Raw genomic sequence first — 21967 nt, 5'->3', positions numbered from 1 at the left:
ATATATATATATATATATATATATATATATATATATATATATATATATATATATATATATATATATAAATGGTCCCTATGATTTAGGGTAATCTACGAGTTAGGTCCCTAAATTTTTTCTTAACTCGGACAGTCTCTATTAAATCTTTTTGTTGTACGCTTAATCTTACCTAAAAAGACTGTTATTATCTTATTAACTATTTTAATTAATATTTTATTTACAAATAACTATATTTATATTTATAGTCATTTAACTTACCGTATCGGTTAAGGAATAATCGTAGATTAATATGAGCTTAATCAATATAGAAATTAAAACAAAATATTTATATGAAAATAATCAAAGATAAATAAAAATATAATAATTATTATAGTTTATAACAAATCCAGTTTTTATGTATAGTTAAATAAAAATACAATAACTATTTAATGTAGTTTTTTTTTGTCTATTTTGTTATATCATTAGTTTATGTGTTTTATTTTTTTAATTCAGCCTGAAGAGGTTTTATTGTTACTTTTTAAATGTGTGATCTTAACTGTTATGATAAACAACAATCAAAATAATAATTATATTTTAACAACTGTTTGTTAAAAGAATAATCTTAAATAAATCCACCGCTTATTAATACCTATTAAGTATATATTGTCTGAAATAATAAAACATTCTCTTCATCTTTATTTTAACAAAAGAAATATAATTTAAATTAAAATACGAGGGGATTTTTTTTTAATATTTCAGACAATATATACTTATTGGGTATTAAAAAGTGGTAGATTTTATTTAAGATTATTCTTTTAATAAATAATTATTAAAATATAGTTGTTATAACAGTATAATAGTTGTTTTTTCTTATATTTAAGATTATTCGTTTAAAAAGTAACAATAAAACCTCTTAAAGCTGAATAAAAAAAAAGTAAAACATATAAACGAATGATGTAAACGAAAAACATATAAAAAAATTAAATAATTATATTTGATATTTGATAGTTATCCGGAGTTCTATTTTAATTTGTTTATTCGAGCATATATATATATATATATATATATATATATATATATATATATATATATATATATATATATATATATATAATGTGAACGAACAAAACTTAAAAAAAATATTAAAAGTAAAACATATAAACGAATGATGTAAACGAAAAACATATAAAAAAAATTAAATAATTATATTTGATATTTGATAGTTATCCGGAGTTTTATTTTAATTTGTTTATATATATATATATATATATATATATATATATATATAATGTGAACGAACAAAACTTAAAAAAAATATTAAATTGTATATTTGATTATAACATCAAAAATATTAAAAAAAATTTAAACCCTAAAAGCAAATATGAATAAATAAATGTAAGAATAAATGACATAATAATAATAATAATAATAATAATAATAATAATAATAATAATAATAATAATAATAAAATGTTAAATAAAAATGGAAAAGAAAAAGGAAGAATAAGTTAGTATTTTTATATGAAACAAGGACCAAAACTATAATATTTATAAATCATAGGGATATAATCTGTTAATTTTTAAACTTAGGACCAAAACTATGAATCAGACTAAAGCTCAAGGATCATTTCTGTAATTTATTCTAAAAAGACATGAAAATGCTTTTGAAAAACGGACACTGTCTGTGTGTCGTTAACTTTTAATGATTTTTTAATTAAGTTTATCGGATGGTTTGAATCGGTGGTTTTGACTCGATGGTAATTCAATTAAAAAATTATTAAAAATGTAATGAGTGTAGATATGATAACCGTGTCCACTTTTAAAAAAATAGTTTATGTTCTTTTTAGAATAAAGAGAAAATTACACGGTTGGTCCCTATGGTTTGCTCTTACTTGCACGCTTCGTCCCTGGAAAGAATTTTTAACTCGGACAATCCTTATAACTTTATTTCGTTACCCGCCTAGTCCTTCAGTTAACTTTCCGTCTTATTTGGGGTTAGGAACTACTCACGTGAGTGGCACGCTGGGGGCATTTTTGTCCTTTCAACCCTACAATATATTAGCGCCATTTAGAATACAGACCGATGGTTTTACGATTCCGATCATCGTCAAACCAAAACACACACAAACACACACTTGTCAGACGAATTCCCTTTCTTCTCTCAAACGAAAACCCTAGTCGCTAGCTAAAACTTTGTATGCTTTTCCAAATAATCAACAATGCCGGTTTGGAATTTAAGTGAAGCACGAGGACGGATGATCAGTGAAGCAGAAGTTCGTCTTCAATATGGTAAGTCCGCCTAGTCCCTAATCTCGTTTTTATTTGCATTTGCTTCGTGAAATCCTACAACCCTAATCAAATGTTAATCAAAATTTTTGGGGCATTTCCTTAATAGGTGATCATCCGACCATGTTTTGCATGCTATTAAACCATGGTGGAAAGTTTACTGATTTTCCTAGAAGGAAGTATGTAAACGGAAAGAGACATTACGTTGACTTAATAGACATCGAGACTTTCTGTGTTCACGATATTGATGACATGATGGTGAAACTTGGGTATATCGATGAAAATCTACATGTGGAGATGTACTATCATTTTCGAAGGCCACTGTGCGATTTGGATTTTGGCTTGTTTGCTTTAGCTTCAGATGATGATGTAAGGCATTTAGCAAAATATGTTGGCCAGCATAAGCTAATAGAGGTGTATACAGAGCACGGGCAAACGAAATTACACACATACTCGATGTCACCAAACCCATCTAAGGTACGTATAGTTGAGATTGATTGTACCCCAAAAAGATTGTTTTTGGAATGGCATGATACACAAGTTGAGCCTAATGATGTGTTGACATTTGAGCCTAATAGAAACAACCCTCCTGTTTCACCTACTAGAAATGAGCCTTCAATTGACAAGGTGGACATGGTAAGTGATAATGCAAACATCATGGAAACTGAAATTGAACATAGTAGTGATGATAATAGCAGTGGTGATGATAGTGAGAGTCAAGATGGTGACTTTCTTCTAGACGAAGACAATATCATTGATGATGTTGAAGTTGACATGAGAGAATTCCACTTGAATGTTGACCCAGATGTTGAGTGGATTGGAGGTGCTTCTAAAAGAAAGAATCATGTAGTTACAGAAGATGGGAATGAAGCAGACCTTGAAGTTATAGATATGGAACTTTTCTTGTCCGACTCTTCATCGGATGATGGGATCGAAGGAGAAAGAAACAAAAAGATTAAAGCTATTAGAAGGGCGCATGAGAACGAAAATGCTCAAGTCAGTGAGCCTTTCTATTTATATCAGAAATTTAATTCGTCAAAGGAGTTTAAAGATATGGTTAACCAACATGCAATAGATACAAGAAGGGAGTTGGATTTTGAGAAGAATGATAAAAACAGAGTAAGGGTTGTATGCAGGGGAACCATAACAAGCCTAGGTGGTGGGACCGGTCAAGAAGTAGTCAATGAAGAAGGTAAGTGTCCTTGGGTTCTTTTAGCCAGTAAGTGGAAACGCGACAAGGATTGGACAGTTAAAACATATGTTAGTGAACATAAATGTCTTCAAACAAGAAAGGTTAGGTCTTGTGATTACAAGTTTCTTTCAAAGCAAATTTTACAACTGGTGGAAGCAAACCCAAAAATTCCAGTCAAGGCTTTAAGGGAACAACTTCAACGTATCTACAAAGTAGATATTTCTAAGATGAAAGCCTTTAGGGCAAGAGAAGCAGCCTTAAAAATTATCAGGGGTGATTATGCCACTCAGTACAAGATCTTACAAGATTATTTGTTAGAAGTGCAGACTCAAAACCCAGACACCACTATCAAACTTGATGTCGAAAGTGAACCAAATCCTGATGTTGAGACAAGAACCTTCAGACGCGTGTACGTGTGCCTTGGTGCTTTGAAGCAAGGATTTGCAGCAGGGAAGAGGGATTTTCTTGGGGTAGACGGGGCTTTCATGAAAGGACCTTTCCATGGTCAAATTTTATCTGCTGTGGTACATTTTCTCTTATGTTGTGGTTGAACCATATATTTTGATTTATTTTTTACTTTTATTTATTGGATTGTATTGCACAGGCTTTAGATGGGAATAATGGAATATATCCTTTAGCATATGCTGTGGTTGAAGCTGAGACACTGAACTCTTGGACATGGTTTTTAACTCACTTGGGTGATGACCTAGGGTTGGCTTCAAATTCAAATTTTACATTTATATCAGACAGGCAAAAGGTTATTTTCTTGTGTTTTGAATACTAATATCTAAAGGAAAAGAAATCATTGACATAATGTATCTTTCTTGTAGGGTTTAAGTTCTGCCATCGCAGATTTGTTTCCTTGTGCAGAGCACCGTTATTGTGTTCGCCACATACACGAAAATATGAGGTCACGTTGGAGAGGGGATAAGTTTAAAGAACTGCTTTGGAATTGTTCAACAACATATACTGTGCAAGAGTTTGAAAAAGAAATGGAAGAAGTTAGAAAATTAAACCAAGAATGTTATGAGTGGCTTAAACAAATACCACCTCAACATTGGGCACGTTCTCATTTTACAGGTTTGACCATGTTATATATTATAATATATGATAACTATTGTTGTATACTTGTTATGCACCCACTCTGGTCACCTTATTTTAGATAAAGGGTAGTTTGGGGTAATCATCAAATAAAGAGCATCTTGTTGGTACAGGGGCATTATGGGTATTTTATATTATTTAGTTGTTATGACTGATAGTATAAGAGGGTAGTGGGATAGGAATTGAGATATCGATCTTTTCTGTTAACCTGGAATTATTTTCTTTTGCATTCTGTTGTTTACATTGTGTTCTTGTTGTGGTTACTCATTAAATTAAGTGAGTTCATAACAATACTCTAATGTTTGCTAACCAATTATACATGTATTCTATTAATTAATAGGGAGAGCACATTCTGATATTGTGATAAACAACATATGCGAGTGCTTTAATAGCAAAATAATAGACGGACGTGACACACCAATTATCAATTGCTTAGAGTTCATCCGGGAGTACATCATGAAGAGGATTGTGAATGTTGAAAAAGAAATTGACAAAGCAACAGGCCCTTTGACTCCAACAGCTACCAAGCTATTGCAAAAGATCAAAGATCAGGCAGAGGAGTATACAGCATCATTTTGTGGAAATGGGAAGTACCAAGTGAGTGGACCTTGGCAAGATCAGTGTGTAGTGAATGTGAATCAACGAACGTGTTCATGCAAGAAGTGGGAAATAACTGGAATGCCATGCAAACATGTTGTATCTGCAATCTGGGACATGAGGAGAAATAATGGTGCAATTGGTATTCCAGAAACCTTTGTTCATGAATGTTATTGGCTATCAACCTGGAGGAACATGTACTCTTTCAAAGTGGATCCGATAAATGGTAGAAGATTGTGGATTAAGTCACCTTGTCCAACTACTTTGTTGCCTCCAAAACACCATGTCCCAATAGGAAGACCAAAAAAGAAACGAAGGAAGTCAACTACAGAAAAAGAGAATATGATCAAAGGGAATACAGTTTCTAGAGCACAAAAAACTGTTACATGTACCAAATGTAACAACAAAGGACACAATGCCAGGACTTGCAAAGGGCAGTTACCAACTGTTGGGAAGAAGGGAAAAAAGAAGAATGAGAAAGGAAAAGAGAAGGATAAAGGAAAAGAGAATGAGAAAGGAAAACAGAAGAAGAAAGGAAAAGAGAAGGATCCATTGTAAACTCTTTTATCATGTGATGCTCTTATTTTGGTTAAGCTATTATGTAATGTGATGTTTGTATTGTGGTTAAACTATTATGTCATGTGATGTTTGTATTTTGATTAAACTGTATTGTGTTTAGTATCACCAAAACAATTGCAGTTGGTACTTAGACATTTGTTTTTGGTTAAACTCTTATGTAATGCTTTTGTTTTAATGTTATCTAATGGATCAATTATTGGTATGTTTTTGGTCATTTCATTTGGCATGTTTTTGGACATTTCATTTGGCATGTGTTTGGTCATTTCATTTAATGTTATATAATGGATCATTTGGCATGTTTTTTGGTCATTTCATTTGGCATGTTTTTTTGGTCATTTCATTTGGCATGTTTTTGGTCATATGTTAAATGAAAAATACCAAAAGATTATAGTTGCATTGCATCTATTAATTGTACCAATGGATACCCTTTCTCTCCCAATTCCAGCAATACAAGATGGTAATAATCCATTGTAATCTTTTATAAGACAACAAACTGCAACTATTAATTGTACCTAAATATACCATTTCATTAAAATGCAGCAATACAAACATGCTAATATTACCCTTTCATTAGATTATCTTCAACCAAAAACCATTACTGAAATACCTAATACTACAACTTGTAAACAATTATCCCAAAAAACAAAATCCAACTGACAATTAACAACATTTTAAGGTTCCGATTTTGGATTTCAAGTTCTTCATTCTGGATTTCAAGGTCACGATTTTGGATTTGAAGTTCTTCATTATGGATTTCAAGCTCAAGATTTTGGCTTTCAGCCTCATACGTATGCTTTTCTTCATCTACCCACGAAATAAATCCACTTCTTGGTCCCTGAAGTTTTCAATACCCTCGATTAGCACAAACTAGGGTTCATCCTAGAAATTACCAAAAAAATTGATAACTCAATACCTGTAAAGGGCATGCATAAAAAGGCCTACCAGGATTTCTCTTTGTTCCTGCAGTTCGTATGATCCCTACAGCTCCACACTTGCATTTCACCATAATCAATTTTGTGGATCTTCAATCTTCACGAGCAAAAGAAATGGAGTAGAAGAGGAGAACTGGAAGCACCGATTGAGAAAAGAAGGAAGGAGAAGTAGTTTTAAGTCCGTTGTAGGGTTGAAAGGACAAAAATGCCCCCAGCGTGCCACTCACGTGAGTAGTTCCTAACCCCAAATAAGACGGAAAGTTAACTGAAGGACTAGGCGGGTAACGAAATAAAGTTATAGGGATTGTCCGAGTTAAAAATTCTTTCCAGGGACGAAGCGTGCAAGTAAGAGCAAACCATAGGGACCAACCGTGTAATTTTCTCTAGAATAAATTATAGAAATGGTTCTTGAGCTTTCGTTCTCATTCACATTTTTTGTTTCTAAATTTAAAAATTAACAGATTGCATCTCTATGATTTATAAATATTACATTTTTGGTCCCTGTTTCATTTAAATATAATAACTTATTCTTCCTTTTTCATTTTCTTTTAACAATTTATTATTATTATTATTATTATTATTATTATTATTATTATTATTATTTATTCTTACCTTTATTTATTCATATTTGTTTTTAGGGTTTAAAAGTCTTTTAATATTTTTGCCATCATATTCGAACATACAATTTAATATACCTTTTTTTTAGTTATGTTCGGTCACATTATATAATATTTTTTTTAATATATTTTGCTCGAATAAACAAATTAAAATAGAACCTCGGACCAAACGCACAACAAAAAGTTATAATAATGACTGTTCGAGTTAAAAAAAAAAGTTAATGATCAAACTCGTAGATTATCTCAAACCACACAATATATATATATATATATATATATATATATATATATATATATATATATATATATATATATATATTTACTCTATTATTAAACATATTACCAATTTCTTGAAAATTAAGAGGTATACCCATTACAACATAACGTACAATCTTATCAAACTTCCATTCTAACAGTATACCTCGTTGTATCTTTACGCTGTCTTTAGATCTTGAAAACACTAAACCTTAACTTCCTCTAGCCGTCAAAACACACACCTCTTTTGTCTCATTCCTTGTTCTTTCAAGTTTCCGGCAGCCCTCCGGTGCCACCACCCTCCTCACGCTTCCGCTACAACCTGGAATAAGTCACCGACCATTCCTTCCTCCGTTAACCTTCTCTACCTCTGTTTTTCTTCATAAAACTACAAACGCACACGTGTCTTTGCTCAAGAAAAAGGTAACAGATATCCTACTTTTCAAACCCTAATCTAGCCACCGCCATCGCACCATTCATTAGTCACCAACTTTTTCTCTCTCTTAATCTCTCGATCTCTCTTCCTCAATTTCTTTAGTCTAAATCACCACCGCCACCTGACCAATAGAAAATACAATGTACAGATGTTACACTTGTGTCTCTACTCAAGGAAATGGTAATGAAGATGTAACTTTTGAAGCCCTAATCTAGCCACCTACCATCGCACAAATCATCAGTTGACAGCATATTCTCTCTCTCTCTCTCTCTCTCTCTCTCTCTCTCTCTCAGACAAATGGACTTCACGACCACCACTGTCATCTTCTGGTGCTTACATTTATCCCCATTAATGAGAAATGTAAATGAGGCTTAGCGTTATCCAGGTTAATTATTCTCCTTTCTCTATCTACTCAAAGTCGATGTAATTCATATTTCCCATCAATTTCAAGGATACCAAAGCTTTCAATCCCGATAGGGATTTTGGTAAAATGCTTTCATCTTTTCAAAATTGGGTTTTAATCAACAAGAATCGATCTAGAACTAAGATAAATGGTGTGGTTGTTTTTATTTAATACGGTTTTTTAGTACACTTGCTCTAAATTTCTTCCTGTTGTTGTCAATTTTTGTTACTGCCTCCAAAGACAGGTCATTTCCACCAAGGGGAATGGTTTTGGTGCTTATATTTCTTCTTGATGCAACATGTCCAACAAAACAAAGTGATCAAACAATTCCTAATGAATGCCTAACTGAGGCTTTAAGGCCAACTGTTCACAATTTCTACAAAGTCTTAACAACTTCAGACATATTGGTAAATTTTCTTATTCTTATGTTCTGTAACCTCTAACCCTCTACCCCTTTCATTACTCTCTTTTTCATGCTCCAATTCGCCAAATTCTTATATTTTCAGGACGTGACACAAAAAACTCCTACTCAGGGGGTAACAGGAAAAGATCTTCATGGAACTGAGTGGCAATTTAATATACAAGGTTCTTATACTTAACTTTGTTTCTTTATTTTGTTTTCTAATATTCTTTTACTCTTTTGTGAATATCAATACTGATGAATATAAGCTTGTCCAACTGGGTAGGCCCTGTTGGATTGGACCTTAGGCATGGGGCAATACCAGCTACTGAAACAATTGACAAAGGGACAATAAAAGCAATAACCGATCCCTACCGATCCCTCCCTCTCCCTTTATCTCCTAGAAAAACAAAAATATCAGCATAAAAAATATTTCATTTGGATTCTGTTTCACTTGCTCAATATGTGTTTATTTGTTTAAAGTCCTCAATTGTCCCAAAGTGAAGCTGTTTAACCTTATTATTTGGGTTCTAATCGAAAATGGAATTTTAGATTTTCTTTAGTTTTAAATTTGTGATTTGCCTTTTAATTTGGTCGTTGTGTCTTTTGGCAGGAGGGTCAGTTCAGCAGACAGTAGCCAAACATAAGTATGCATCGAAAAACCCAGTCCTTCCATGATAAGAAGACGTAGTGACCATGTTGTAAAAGGATATTGAAAGCCTGTCTTAAGGTAATATGGTGATGATAGCAACAATTACTTGGTCTTAAAGTAACTCATGAGGTTGTAGGATTCCATTTTCATTTGGATGAGATGATTTTGACTTGCAAATAGACAAAACAATTTATGTTTCTCATCATTAAGCTCTAATGGAAGTGTACATTTAAGTTCTTTTTTTGTCTATTGTGAATTTTAAGGTCTGATGCTTAATGCCGGTGTCAAAAAAATGTATTATTTTTGGTGTAGCAAGTCAGGTCTGATGCGGTTTTAAAAAATGTTTTAGGGCTAATGTTTTTTTTTTTTTTTTTGTTATTGTTTAATGACTTAGTAGAGGTTTGATTTTTTTGTTGAAAAATGTCTGATGCGTGAAGCGATTAGTTGTAGAGCCTATGTATGCTTGGGATGGTGAAACACATCACAGTGTTGGAAGAACTATTGAGATAGAAAGTGATGGTCTCCTAATAATGAGATTCCAAACCATGGCAAGCTGATCCTTTTGACATGGAAAAACTAGAGGACTTTAAGGTAAATCAACAAACACATCTTTCAAATTTTTTTAAGGGAATTTTATGTTCTTTAACAAATATGACTTATGAGCAAATTATCTGATATGGAATGGAAGGTTAGAGATTGGTTGAGAGTTAAGGCTTCTGTGTCCTCAATACAGGTGGGAGGACATAACCAGGAATAATATTAGGTTCATCCACAGTTTAGAGGAAGATGGTGACATGGGAATTGCCTTATGCTTAAGAAGGCTCTAATATTCTAACTTTTTTTTGAGGATATTTCAGAAACTTATCAGCGACGAGGCTCTTTGGTGGAAATGCAAAAGTAAATTGCTATTTATTGAAGCCGTGAATCTATGAATTTGAGTATAGTAGGATGTTTTGGTAATTATAACATAGTACTTTGAATATGTTAATATGAGTATATTCGATTGGTTTAATAATTCCTAAAATACTGAAGTAGGTTGTTATTGTTTAACTCTCAATACATTACTTTTTCTTGCATTTGACCTCATCGGAGAAATGAAAGTATTTTGATTTTATCTTGCACACACAAATCCTATGGTAGCCTTGGGCTATAAAGTAATAGAGTAGAAGCATCTACTAAAATTTAATAAATCATTTATAAAGAATTGGGAACATATGATTTATTAGTTTTTTTAATTTTATTTCATGGATTAATGTTTATTTCTCTTTTTAGGTATGTGTTGATCATAATGATGTTGATCTTGACAGTGAACCATGCTTATTGGTGAAAGATACAAGTTATACATGTTTGAAACATAGTTGGAAGCCTCTCCTAATTGGAGACCATATTTGGACGATTTTTGCTCCTAATGTTGTTTTGTCCCTGATGTTAAAGTTGGTTAATTTCGTTCTTCTGTTGCTTTGCCTCACTCAATTGGAGATCATTTGGGACCTTTCTTCCGATGGGGTGGTTGCATGATAAATATATGTCCTTTTAAATGGTGTTGTGTTCCTTGTTCTAGAAAATCATAATTCTTAAATGTTTTTTTTTTAATATTTCTGTACTTGGTCAATCCTCTTTCCTGTTAAAAAAACTTATTTATGGTGAGGTTGTTGCCAATTTGCATACCCCCCCCCCCCCCTCCCTCTCTAAAATTTGTTTTATTAATGTTGTTTTGTATATGTGGTCTTTTTAGTTCCTTATACTATCTTTTATGGTATCTTTTATGGTGATATGCTCCGGTTAGCTTTATATACACAAAAAATAACAATAAAAAAGAATTAGAGCGTTATTTATGGTGACATGCTCCGGTTAGTTATATGGTTTTAGTAACGGTTGTAAGGATTATTCATCTTGTTACCACTTCAACCATTTAATTTAACAAAGTGGTGTATAACATTAAAATGAGCAAAAGAAAATGGAATTTACATGCATTTTGGTGAGCCAATTCTTCAATCACTAAAATATTTTTTTTTAACCTTTTAACTATTTAGGGTATAAAAGTTTACTTATAAAATAATAGAATAAATCTAAAACATTAATGGCAAAAAAATCGAGTACTTAATGGAATAACCTTAAAATATCGTTGATTTAATTAAAAGATGATAGAATGTTTTCTAAATATTCATTGCACAATAGAAATAATTGACTCTTGAAACTATTCACTTAAACGAAAAATTTTACCATCCACCGCCTGCATGTCGAAAGGAATCTAATTGCTAAAAGGAAACTATTCTCCTAAAACTATTCTCCTAGGCCACTTATATAACAACGTATTCCTGTCAAAATGAAAAAATTCGTTGAAAACAAGATTACTCACCCCCTCCTTCCTCCATTATTCACACCTGTCGCTTAGTGCGGGTAAACGACTACTTATATATATATATATATATATATATATATATATATATATATATATATATATATATATATATATATATATATATATATCAATGTATGGTAAATTGAAGTAATAAGGATTGAAACAAACTTTTTTAAATAGAAAATAATATAAACTAAAAATATGTTTTAACTGGTAAAAATGTTAATATTAATTAACGTTTGATAAATTGATAGTTGGATGGGGTGGGAAGAAAACTGTTCAATAAAGATGCTGTAGATAGGGGGATTTTAAAGATACCGGAATAAAAAGTCACAACCACCGATTCAAAACCATTGACAGTAAACTTAATTAAAAAATCATGTAATAATTAACGACAAACAGTGTCCGTTTCAAAAGTATATTCATGTTTTTTTTTAGAATAAATTACAGAAATGGTCCTTGAACTTTGGTCTGATTCATAGTTTTGGTCCTTAGTTTAAAATTAATAGATTACATCTCTACGATTTATAAATATTACAGTTTTGGTCCTTGTTTCATATAAAAATACTAACTTATTCTTCCTTTTTCTTTTCCATTTTTATTTAACATTTTATTATTATTATTATTATTATTATTATTATTATTATTATGTTGTATTGTTATTTATTCTTACATTTATTTATTAATATTTGTTTTTGGGTTTAAAAATCTTTTAATATTTTTGACGTTATAATCAAATATACAATTTAATATTTTTTTTTAAGTTTTGTTCTTCCACATTTTATATATATATATATATATATATATATATATATATATATATATATATATATATGCTCGAATAAACTAATTAAAATAGAACCTCTGATAACTATCAAATATGAAATATAATTATTTAATTTTTTTTATATGTTTTTCGTTTACATCATTCGTTTATATGTTTTATTTTTTTTTATTCAGCTTTAAGAGGTTTTATTGTTAATTTTTAAACAAATAATCTTAAATATAAGAAAAAACAAATATTATACTGTCATAACAACTATATTTTAATAATTATTTGTTAAAAGAATAATCTTAAATAAAATCTACCACTTTTTAATACTCAATAAGTATGTATTATTTGAAATATTAAAAAGAATCCCCTCGTATTTTAATTTGAATCATATTTCTTTTGTTAAAATAAATACGAAAAGAATTTTTTATTATTTCAGACAATATATACTTAATAGGTATTAATAAACGGTGAATTTATTTAAGATTATTCTTTTAACAAACAGTTGTTAAAATATAATTATTATTTTGGTAGTTGTTTATCATAACAGTTAAGATTACACATTTAAAAAGTAACAATAAAACCTCTTAAGGCTGAATTAAAAAAAATAAAACACATAAACTAATGATATAATGAAATAGAGAAAAAAAACAACATTAAATAATTATTGTATTTTTATTTATCTATACATAAAAAATGGATTTGTTATAAACTATAATAATTATTATATTTTTATTTATCTTTGATTATTTTCATATAAATATTTTGTTTTAATTTCTATATTGGTTAAACTCGTATTAATCTACTATTATTCCTTAACCGATGGGTAAGTTAAATGACCATAAATATAAATATAGTTATTATATATATATATATATATATATATATATATATATATATATATATATATATATATATATAAAGTTATGAAAGATTTTAATAGGAAAGTGACACATTTTTTTGTCAATTTTGGTCTTCCATCTTACAACATTGACCCTTCATCTTTATGTTTTTGTTCACAAACAACCCTTTCACTTTGGTTTGATTTTTTCATAACCCTCTTCTTTTATTACATATTATTAGTATTTAGTCTTTTGGCAGAAATGGTCCCTTATTATTATTATTATTATTGTTAGACAAAATTACACGATTGGTCCCTGTGGTTTACCTGATTTAACATTCTCTTTTTGGTTTTAAATTAATGTTTTATTTATTAGAAAATACCCACCCAATACAATAAACCCACCCACCATCTGCCATCATCACCACCATCACCACCGCCAAAATTACATAAATGGTCCATATGGTTTACCCATGGTGACAAATTCAGTCCCTACTACCTGAAAAGACCAAATTACCCTCACATTAACGGACAAAAAGCAACCAACATGCTACTTTACTTTACAAAGCAATACCTTCTGACCCTGACAACGCTGGGGAATCTTTTCTAGTTTGTAAATAAAATATTAATTAAAATAGTTAATAAGATAATAACAGTCATTTTAGGTCGGATTAAGCATACAACAAAAAGATATAATAGGGATTGTCCGAGTTAAGAAAAAATTTAGGGACCTAACTCGTAGATTACACAAAATCATAGGGACCATATATATATATATATATATATATATATATATATATATATATATATATAATATGTGAGAAAAAGTTGAACTATCAATATATACTAAATTAAAGTAAGAAGGACTAAAAGTAATTTTTTTAAATAGAAAATGATATAAAGTAAATATATATTTTAACTATAAGGAGAAAAATGTTAAAATTATTTAATTTATATAAATTGATTGTGTGATAAGGTCCGAAGAAAATCAAAACACGTTAGTCAAATTAAATTATTTTACCAAAGTCAAAGTCAAAATGGTTTTTGACGGTGGTTTTTACCCATAAACCGGGTGCCAATAGCAACACCCGAAGACGACGGCACCTTTTATGAATGGGTCAACTAGACGACTCATGCTCAAACTCCTCGCATCAAACACGTGCCCACATGAGCGTGCAATCAAAACACTCGTTTCTTTCTCTGGCCTTCTTGTCTCCATCGATTTTCTGCAGCTTTAATACAATGAGATGCGACGAACGACCGAACGAATCCTCCCCCCGAAACACGGTGGCCGGACCTCACATTCCTCGATCCCACATTCTCACGTCTTTTGCGCTCCACAACTCAACACAGAAGAAGGAAAATCGTGCAATTATTTGAGAATAATGATCTTCTTCTCGGAAAAAGCTTTAGCAGATCAGAAAATGCGGTAACTCCGCTCATTTTACCACCACCATCCGACCACCACCACCACCACCACAACCGCTGCCTCCACCCATCCAGAACGAAGAACATATACCCAACTCTGCTCAAATCGACAAACTGAAAAACAGACAAACAAACCCCATAATTGATAACGAAAAGGAAGAGAAAACAAGAAAGGTTTGTCGCTTTGGGTATTCCCACCAAGATCTCATCTGGGTTGTGTTTCGTCAGGTGTTTTACGGTTCGGGGTGTACCATTCTTGAATCAATTGGATCGATTCAAAGAACAAAAAAAAAACTCACGAATTTCAAGTTTTGTTTGAAGATATAAGTTAACAAGAGAGGATGAATATATTGTGGAAAGACCCAGGGCTTCCAACAGATTCATATTATGAAGTTCGAGCTGAATGCACCGATGTTCCTAAAACCAAATTTAAAATCAAGGTAAACCCATATCTCTTCTATAATCATATTTATATATATACCAATCAATTTCATTGCTAAAAGTTCTTTTCTTCATGTTGGATCTACGAGGAAGACGACGAACATGTTTAAAATTACAAATTGGAATTTGATTTATCCTAACGTTTTAAATTGATTCTTTTTAAGGCTTCTAATTCGTAAAATGTTTATCTAGTCGGGGAAGACTCTTAGTGTAAGGAAGTGGCAATCAGCATTCAGTCCAGAAGGTCATCTTGATATAGGCCAAACCCTTGGTCGAATTTATCGTGGTGTATGTTTTTATTTTCCCAACCAAATTACTAACGTAAATTTGAAATTTCTATTAAATTTGTACTTAATTTGACATTTTTTGTTGAATCGTTGATATAAATCAGGGGATACATCCAACGATTAGAGGAGAAGTATGGGAATTTTTACTCGGTTGTTTTGATCCCAAGAGTACATATGAGGAGAGAAAAGAGATACGCCTAACAAGAAGGTATTTAAGTATTTTCTCTTTATAATTCTTTTTTTTTTTTATGATGATCACTTATATATATATATATATATATATATATATATATATATATATATATATATATATATATATATATATATATTCGTTTTTATGATTTTAGAGAAGAATATGGAAGACTAAAAGAATTATGCACATACATGTTTCCACTTGTTGGAAGTGGCAAGTTTATAACTGCTCCTGTAATAACAGAAGATGGAACCCCAACTCAAGATCCAATAGTGCTTCTAGAAGCAAACCCTGAGAAACTTATGACACCAACAACTCAAACAACAAGTAATCTTTTTTCCCCTTTTGACAAATGTCACAAATTAATAGTTGTTTAAATGGTTTTACACTTTTACTAATGCATACATTTCATATATTGTAGTCAATTCAGGCAAAGAAATATTTGTCCCAAAGGAAGAAGACAATAAGATAATCCAATGGAAACTTACCCTACATCAAATAGGTTGATATACAAAGATTCTATCATGTACATGTTTTAAAATCATTTCATTTTCAAGTTTCAACATTGTTTAATAATTATAATGTAGTGTTTTTTTTATCTTTGGATTTTACTATTTATAATAGGTCTTGATGTGGTTCGAACAGATAGGACACTTGTGTTTTATGAAAAGCAGGAGAACTTGTCAAAATTGTGGGATGTTCTTTCGGTGTATGCTTGGTTTGATAAAGAAGTCGGTTATGGTCAAGGTGGATGTTGATTTAATCATTTAAAATTTTCTTTTTCTTGAAGGTTATTATTATTATTATTATATTTTGTAACACCCTTTTGAAAATGGTATGTGAAAGATTCTAATTATGATTTGTATGTTTTGTAAACGTATCAAAACAGGAATGAGTGATCTTTGTTCTCCTATGATTATGCTTCTTGAAGATGAAGCAGATGCATTTTGGTGCTTTGAACGTTTAATGCGTAGATTGGTATATATATATATATATATATATATATATATATATATATATATATATATTCATTTACCCTAACGTATTATCATTTGTAAAGCTATGAGTAATGAATTAATGATTGTATTTCAAGAAATTAAATGTGATTTTATTTATGGGTTTGAAGAGAGGGAATTTCAAATGCGTAGGGGCATCTGTTGGGGTTGAGTCACAACTTTGCAATTTAGCAAATGTTATTCAAGTTGTTGACCCTAAGCTTCATCAACACTTGGGTACTTTCTTAATAACTTTTTAACCTTTTTACATTTACTTTTTATAATAATAAAAATGCTAAAAAACTAATATTAACACGAATGCAGATCACCTAGGTGGTGGTGATTATTTATTCGCATTCAGAATGCTTATGGTTTTGTTCAGAAGAGAACTTTCTTTTGGTGATTCTTTGTATTTATGGGAGGTAATAAATAATAATAATAACCTTATAAAGACACCAAACTTTATTCAGACAAACATCATTACTCATTTAGCCATTTTACTCAATACATGACTTAATGAATTTGAAACAGATGATGTGGGCTTTGGAGTATGATCCTGATCTTTACAATTTATATGAGGAACCTGATTCTGATAGACCTGAAGATGCTAAAGCAAAACCAAAATCATCACGACAATGTGGCAAATTTGAAAGGGAAATTTTGAGAAGTGGGGCTAAAGATGAAGAAACTCTCCCCATTTCTGTGTTTCTTGTTGCAAGTGTCCTCAAGGAGAAAAGTGTCAAATTGCTCACAGAAGCCAAGGGACTCGATGATGTTGTCAAGGTCAAACCTTTTTCTTTTTCATTTATTAACAACAAAAAAGTTTCCTTCAACATTTTCATCATGATGATGTGTTTCTTGATTGATTGATTCATCTTTTTTGACAGATATTGAATGACACTTCTGGGAATTTGGATGCTAAGAAATCTTGCTCGGGGGCTATGAAACTTCATAAAAAGTATCTGAAAAAGGTATAAACTTGTTGGTTCTTGATGGATTGTTATAAAAAGTGTGGGATTTTTTTTAGTTTTTTGATGAATTTTGGTTGTGTTTTAGGTGAAATTGGAAAAGGTAGCTTCATAACAAGATGATGAGTTTTGAATGTTTGACTTGTGTTAATGATGAAAGATAGAGGCTGGAGACAATTTTTGTTTGTAATTTGTAAAGACTACTAATGTATGTTGTGTACAATTACAGTTGATTCTTATTGAAGCAATGTGTATTAAACTACATAAAGTATTCTGTATATGCGAAACCATGAAGATGACTAAATTATACAACATATTTCTTTATGAATAAAAGAAACTTCTTATCAACTTTGTTTGTTACTTGTATAATTAATGTGATATCAGTGAAACATGAATTGGTTAAGAAGAATTTATCTTACAGAAACTTAACTCCCCATTTCAAATTCAAAAACGTTAAATTAAACTCTTCAATGTTGCAACTTATAGCATAACGAATCCAACTGTTGAGTTGTTATTCAAATCGAATATCATAAGTGGTGTGCACTCTGAATTTCTTGAGCTTCATTTGGCGACATTGAGGTAGGGTTTTGCTGACCATCAAAACGAAATCCGAACCGGATTGATTAACAACATTTCGTTCAAAATTGACAAGTCCATACATGTTCCTATCGTTTGGAGAGTGTACCTGTTCTTATGGTGCATTTTGTAGAAGGTAAACGAGAGAGGAATTCAAGAAGCAAGCAATCTGGTAACAGACTGATTCGATCTTCTTCCACCTCCTCCATAATTTTATCAAACTTTATTCGTTTTGGGGCAATTTTAAGTTTTTGTCCTTCCGCCATTTCAATAGCTGCAACCGAGCTCTCGTCGATTCCCCCGTGAGATATACAAAACTCAAATCACGGGGTGTTTGGGATAGCATTTTAAACTAAAAAGTCCTTTTTAGAAAACGACTTTTTGATTTATTTCTTTTTCCAAAAAAAAGTTTTAAAATGTGTTTATGTAAACTTTTGAGGGTGCAAAGGGAAACAAGCCAAAAGTTAGTAAAAGTCACATATTCGTAACTTCTTAACCACCTCATTTTTCTTCTTCTCAAAAAATCAATTTAAAAGATCTTTTGAAGTTACCAAACAACTTTTTAAACTTTTGACTTTTTAAAAAAGCCAAAATTCAAAAAAAAGTAATTTCAAAAGGAATGCCAAACACCCTCTAAATACAAACATTTCGTTTTGACCCCTACACTTTGAAAATATACATTTCGTTCCTATAAAAAGTTCCTTATGTTATGTTTCTTTCTTTTTCGTTTTTTTTGTTAGTTTTGTAAGGGCTTAAAGTCTATATTACCTTCTAAAAGGAGCATGACTTGTTATAGCCTGTTTTTATTGATAACGTAGCATTTCTTTAGCAAAAAAAAAAAAAATAACGCAGCCTGTTGCTCAGCCCCAAGTGAAAATCCATGCCTTTCTTCGTTAGACAAGTAAGAGGTACAACAACCTTGGAGAAATCCTGAATAAATCTCCGATAATATCTTGCTAAACCTAGAAAGCTTATGATTTCCAAAGGAGACTTTGGGACCTCCCACTGCATAACAACCTCAATCTTGGTAGGGTCGACCAGAATCCCATTCTGGTTAACGAGGTGTCCTAAGAACTGGACCTCCCGTAACCAAAACTCACACTTCGAGAACTTGGCATAAAGCCTCTCCCGTCTCAAAACTCCCAAAAGCTCTCGAAGGTGCACCTCATGCTGCTCCCTGGTCTTGGAATAGACCAGGATATCATCGATAAAAACAATGACCGAACGATCAAGCATTGGCTCGCACACTCGATTCATCAAATCCATAAATTCCAAATGTGCGTTGGTGAGCCCAAACGGCATCACCACGAACTCCTAATGACCATAACGAGTTTAAAACGTTATCTTCTCTAAGTCTTCATCTTTAACCTTCATCTGATGATACCATGACCTTAAATCGATCTTGGAGAACCAAGATGCACTCTGCAGCTGATCTGAGAGATCATCAATCCGTGGAAGTGGGTAACGGTTCTTCACTGTCAACTTGTTCAACTCCCGATAATTGATACACATATGGTGAGACCCATCCTTCTTCTTCACAAACAAGATCGGTGCTCCCAAGACGAACTGCTCGGTCTGATAAACTGTTTGCCAAACAGATCCTGAAGCTGAGAGGACAACTCATGCATCTCTAGTGGTGCTAATCGGTACAACGCCTTAGCAATCGGGGCCGTCACAGAAATCAGATCAATCCTGAACTCCATTTTCCTCGCGGGAGGCACACTGGGTAGTTCATCTGTGAATACATCTGGGAACTCTCTGACTATAGGTACAACTGAAACTGAAACCCCCTTCTCTACCCGAGTTTCAGTCACATAAACATGATATCCCAAACATCCATGTTGTAGATACTGTTGAGCCCTGTCAGCAGAACAAAAGGCTGATCCAACATTGGTACCCTCGCCATAAATAATAAGTTCTCCCCCACTTGGGGTTTGAACTATAACTCGCTGCCCCTCATAATCTATCATGTCACCAAATTTGCTAAACTAATTTATCCCTATTATCATACATACATCCCTCATAGGAATAGGGATCAAATCGATCGGGTAAGACACCCCGAAAATCTCCAAAGTACAATCCCAAAAAATGCTTGATGCAGAAATCCCGTGATTGTTGGCAATGGAAAATCACAACAGACACTCCAACTCTCCAAGAGACATATCAAAACTCATACTGAAGGAATGAGACACAGAAGACCGACTCACACCCGAGTCAAAAAGGACAAGAGCAGGCAAGGAGTTCACTAAAAAGGTACCTAACAGAAATACAATCATAAGCATACAAATAAATATCTCGACAGAATAATAAATGGAAACATACTAGTAATGACATCCAACGCAGCTTTGGCCTCCTCTACCGTGAGCGGGAAAGCACGACCTCGAGCTCTCGGGGGCTTCGCTCTGCCCTGGCGTCCATTCGTAATCCTTAGAGTAGTCGGGGATGGAGGCTGCACCGGTCTTGCAGCAAGCAATGAACAATTTGCCTTCACATGGACAACCTGATCACAGTGATAACAAATCCTGGTGCTCAGTACAAGGCCCTGCTAATGAAAATCCTCAAAATATGGCCCTACCCGCCATATTAGTGGCACCCAGAAGAAAACCGACCAACACCCTCATGAACCTTGTCGCACTTACCACAATTACATCCCCTATACCCCCTAGATTGTGAATCATCGGGCTAGAACCACTTCACTGCAGGCTATGACTGAACGGTAGCCTACCTATGCTCCCTCATTTGAGTCTCAATCTCAATCTCCCGTTTCCATGCGGCATCCTAAAGCTCAGAGAGGGTACTTTAATGTTGAGTAGACACAAACTGCCGAATGTCAGTCTTGAGCATGCTAAAGTATCGTGCCATCTGAGCCTACTCTGTAGTAGCATACTCAGGACAGAAAACAGCCCTTTTAGTAAACATCTTGGTGATCGCCGTCACCGAATTCGTCGTTTGCCTCAAATCCAAATACTCTTGATCCAACATCTCCCTCTCCACTAGGGGAACATACCTAATACGAAACTGAAAGGTTTTCAGCATTCTAACACTCCTATGGTGTACATGCAACCCTAGAAACCTTGGATCCATGTTTTCTATAAAATACATGCAAATAATAATTTTCCAAGGTTTACTTCCTAACTAGCATGTTATGGGGTACTTGAATCATAAAACACTAATAGAATTACATACCAATTGTTAGAACAAAGTTCTTTTAGGATCGTATGATTCTAAGCAGGATATTAAATACGTATGTAATAAAGAACACAAGAATGACACTGAATATGTCGTATGATTAATGTGATAACACCTCAGAAGAGCTTGTCCTTCTCATCCTGTGGCATCTTCTCAACATTCGTCACCAACTTGTTGTAATCCGTTTGCGACTTAACAGTCGTGTTTGTTCCTGAATGAACAAACGGTCCAAGAGTGATAGCTTCCCAAATGAGATAGCCATTGTCTTCAGATCCAACCACATAATCTTCAAAGTGATGAGCCCATACTTCGTAGTCTTGAGTATAGAGTATGGGTACTCTGGTTGTTGATCCAATGCTGTTTGAGATGTTAATGGGGTTTGTATGCGAATCATCGTGAGACATGGTGAGCTGCTAGAATCAAACCTGTAAACTTGAGATTAGGGTTTTATCAAAAACAGAGTTGTCGTCGTTATGAAGACGACGAC

At 32.4% G+C, this 21967-nt stretch overlaps 2 protein-coding genes and 2 long non-coding RNA genes across 5 annotated transcripts; 3 read left to right on the top strand and 1 right to left on the bottom strand.

Annotated features, from left to right (window-relative positions):
* Positions 1–3842: 3842 nt before the first annotated feature.
* LOC145100836 (uncharacterized) lies at positions 3843–5842 on the top strand. The gene is made up of 3 exons (XM_079037960.1): positions 3843–4213; positions 4287–4536; positions 4898–5842. The coding sequence occupies exons 2-3, from the start codon at positions 4362–4364 to the stop codon at positions 5710–5712; spliced, it is 990 nt and encodes a 329-aa protein (XP_078894086.1). The 5' UTR covers positions 3843–4213; positions 4287–4361; the 3' UTR covers positions 5713–5842.
* Positions 5843–6287: 445 nt separating this feature from the next.
* Positions 6288–7039, bottom strand: LOC145100835 (uncharacterized). The gene is made up of 2 exons (XR_013705269.1): positions 6647–7039; positions 6288–6568 (listed from the first exon to the last, which is right to left on the bottom strand). It is a non-coding gene; the product is annotated as an uncharacterized LOC145100835 (long non-coding RNA).
* A 708-nt stretch (positions 7040–7747) lies between these two features.
* On the top strand, positions 7748–11070 carry LOC145100834 (uncharacterized). Of its 2 annotated transcripts, XR_013705268.1 has the most exons (5): positions 7748–8783; positions 8883–8961; positions 9390–9506; positions 9873–10019; positions 10162–11070. It is a non-coding gene; the product is annotated as an uncharacterized LOC145100834 (long non-coding RNA). The 2 variants fall into 2 exon arrangements; XR_013705266.1 differs by having other exon boundaries at positions 9873–11070.
* A 3603-nt stretch (positions 11071–14673) lies between these two features.
* LOC145100833 (rab GTPase-activating protein 22-like) lies at positions 14674–17763 on the top strand. Its single transcript, XM_079037959.1, has 11 exons — positions 14674–15271; positions 15465–15560; positions 15664–15767; positions 15907–16079; positions 16174–16254; positions 16377–16499; positions 16642–16730; positions 16879–16984; positions 17072–17169; positions 17279–17530; positions 17635–17763. The coding sequence occupies exons 1-11, from the start codon at positions 15173–15175 to the stop codon at positions 17722–17724; spliced, it is 1311 nt and encodes a 436-aa protein (XP_078894085.1). The 5' UTR covers positions 14674–15172; the 3' UTR covers positions 17725–17763.
* Positions 17764–21967: the final 4204 nt, after the last annotated feature.

Source organism: Lactuca serriola, chromosome 4 (genome assembly GCF_051521515.1).
Source record: "Lactuca serriola cultivar US96UC23 chromosome 4, Lser_US96UC23_V15, whole genome shotgun sequence".
Classification (NCBI taxonomy): domain Eukaryota; kingdom Viridiplantae; phylum Streptophyta; class Magnoliopsida; order Asterales; family Asteraceae; genus Lactuca; species Lactuca serriola.
Note: the sequence above shows the minus strand (reverse complement) of the source record. Positions and strands in the feature narration are given on the sequence as shown.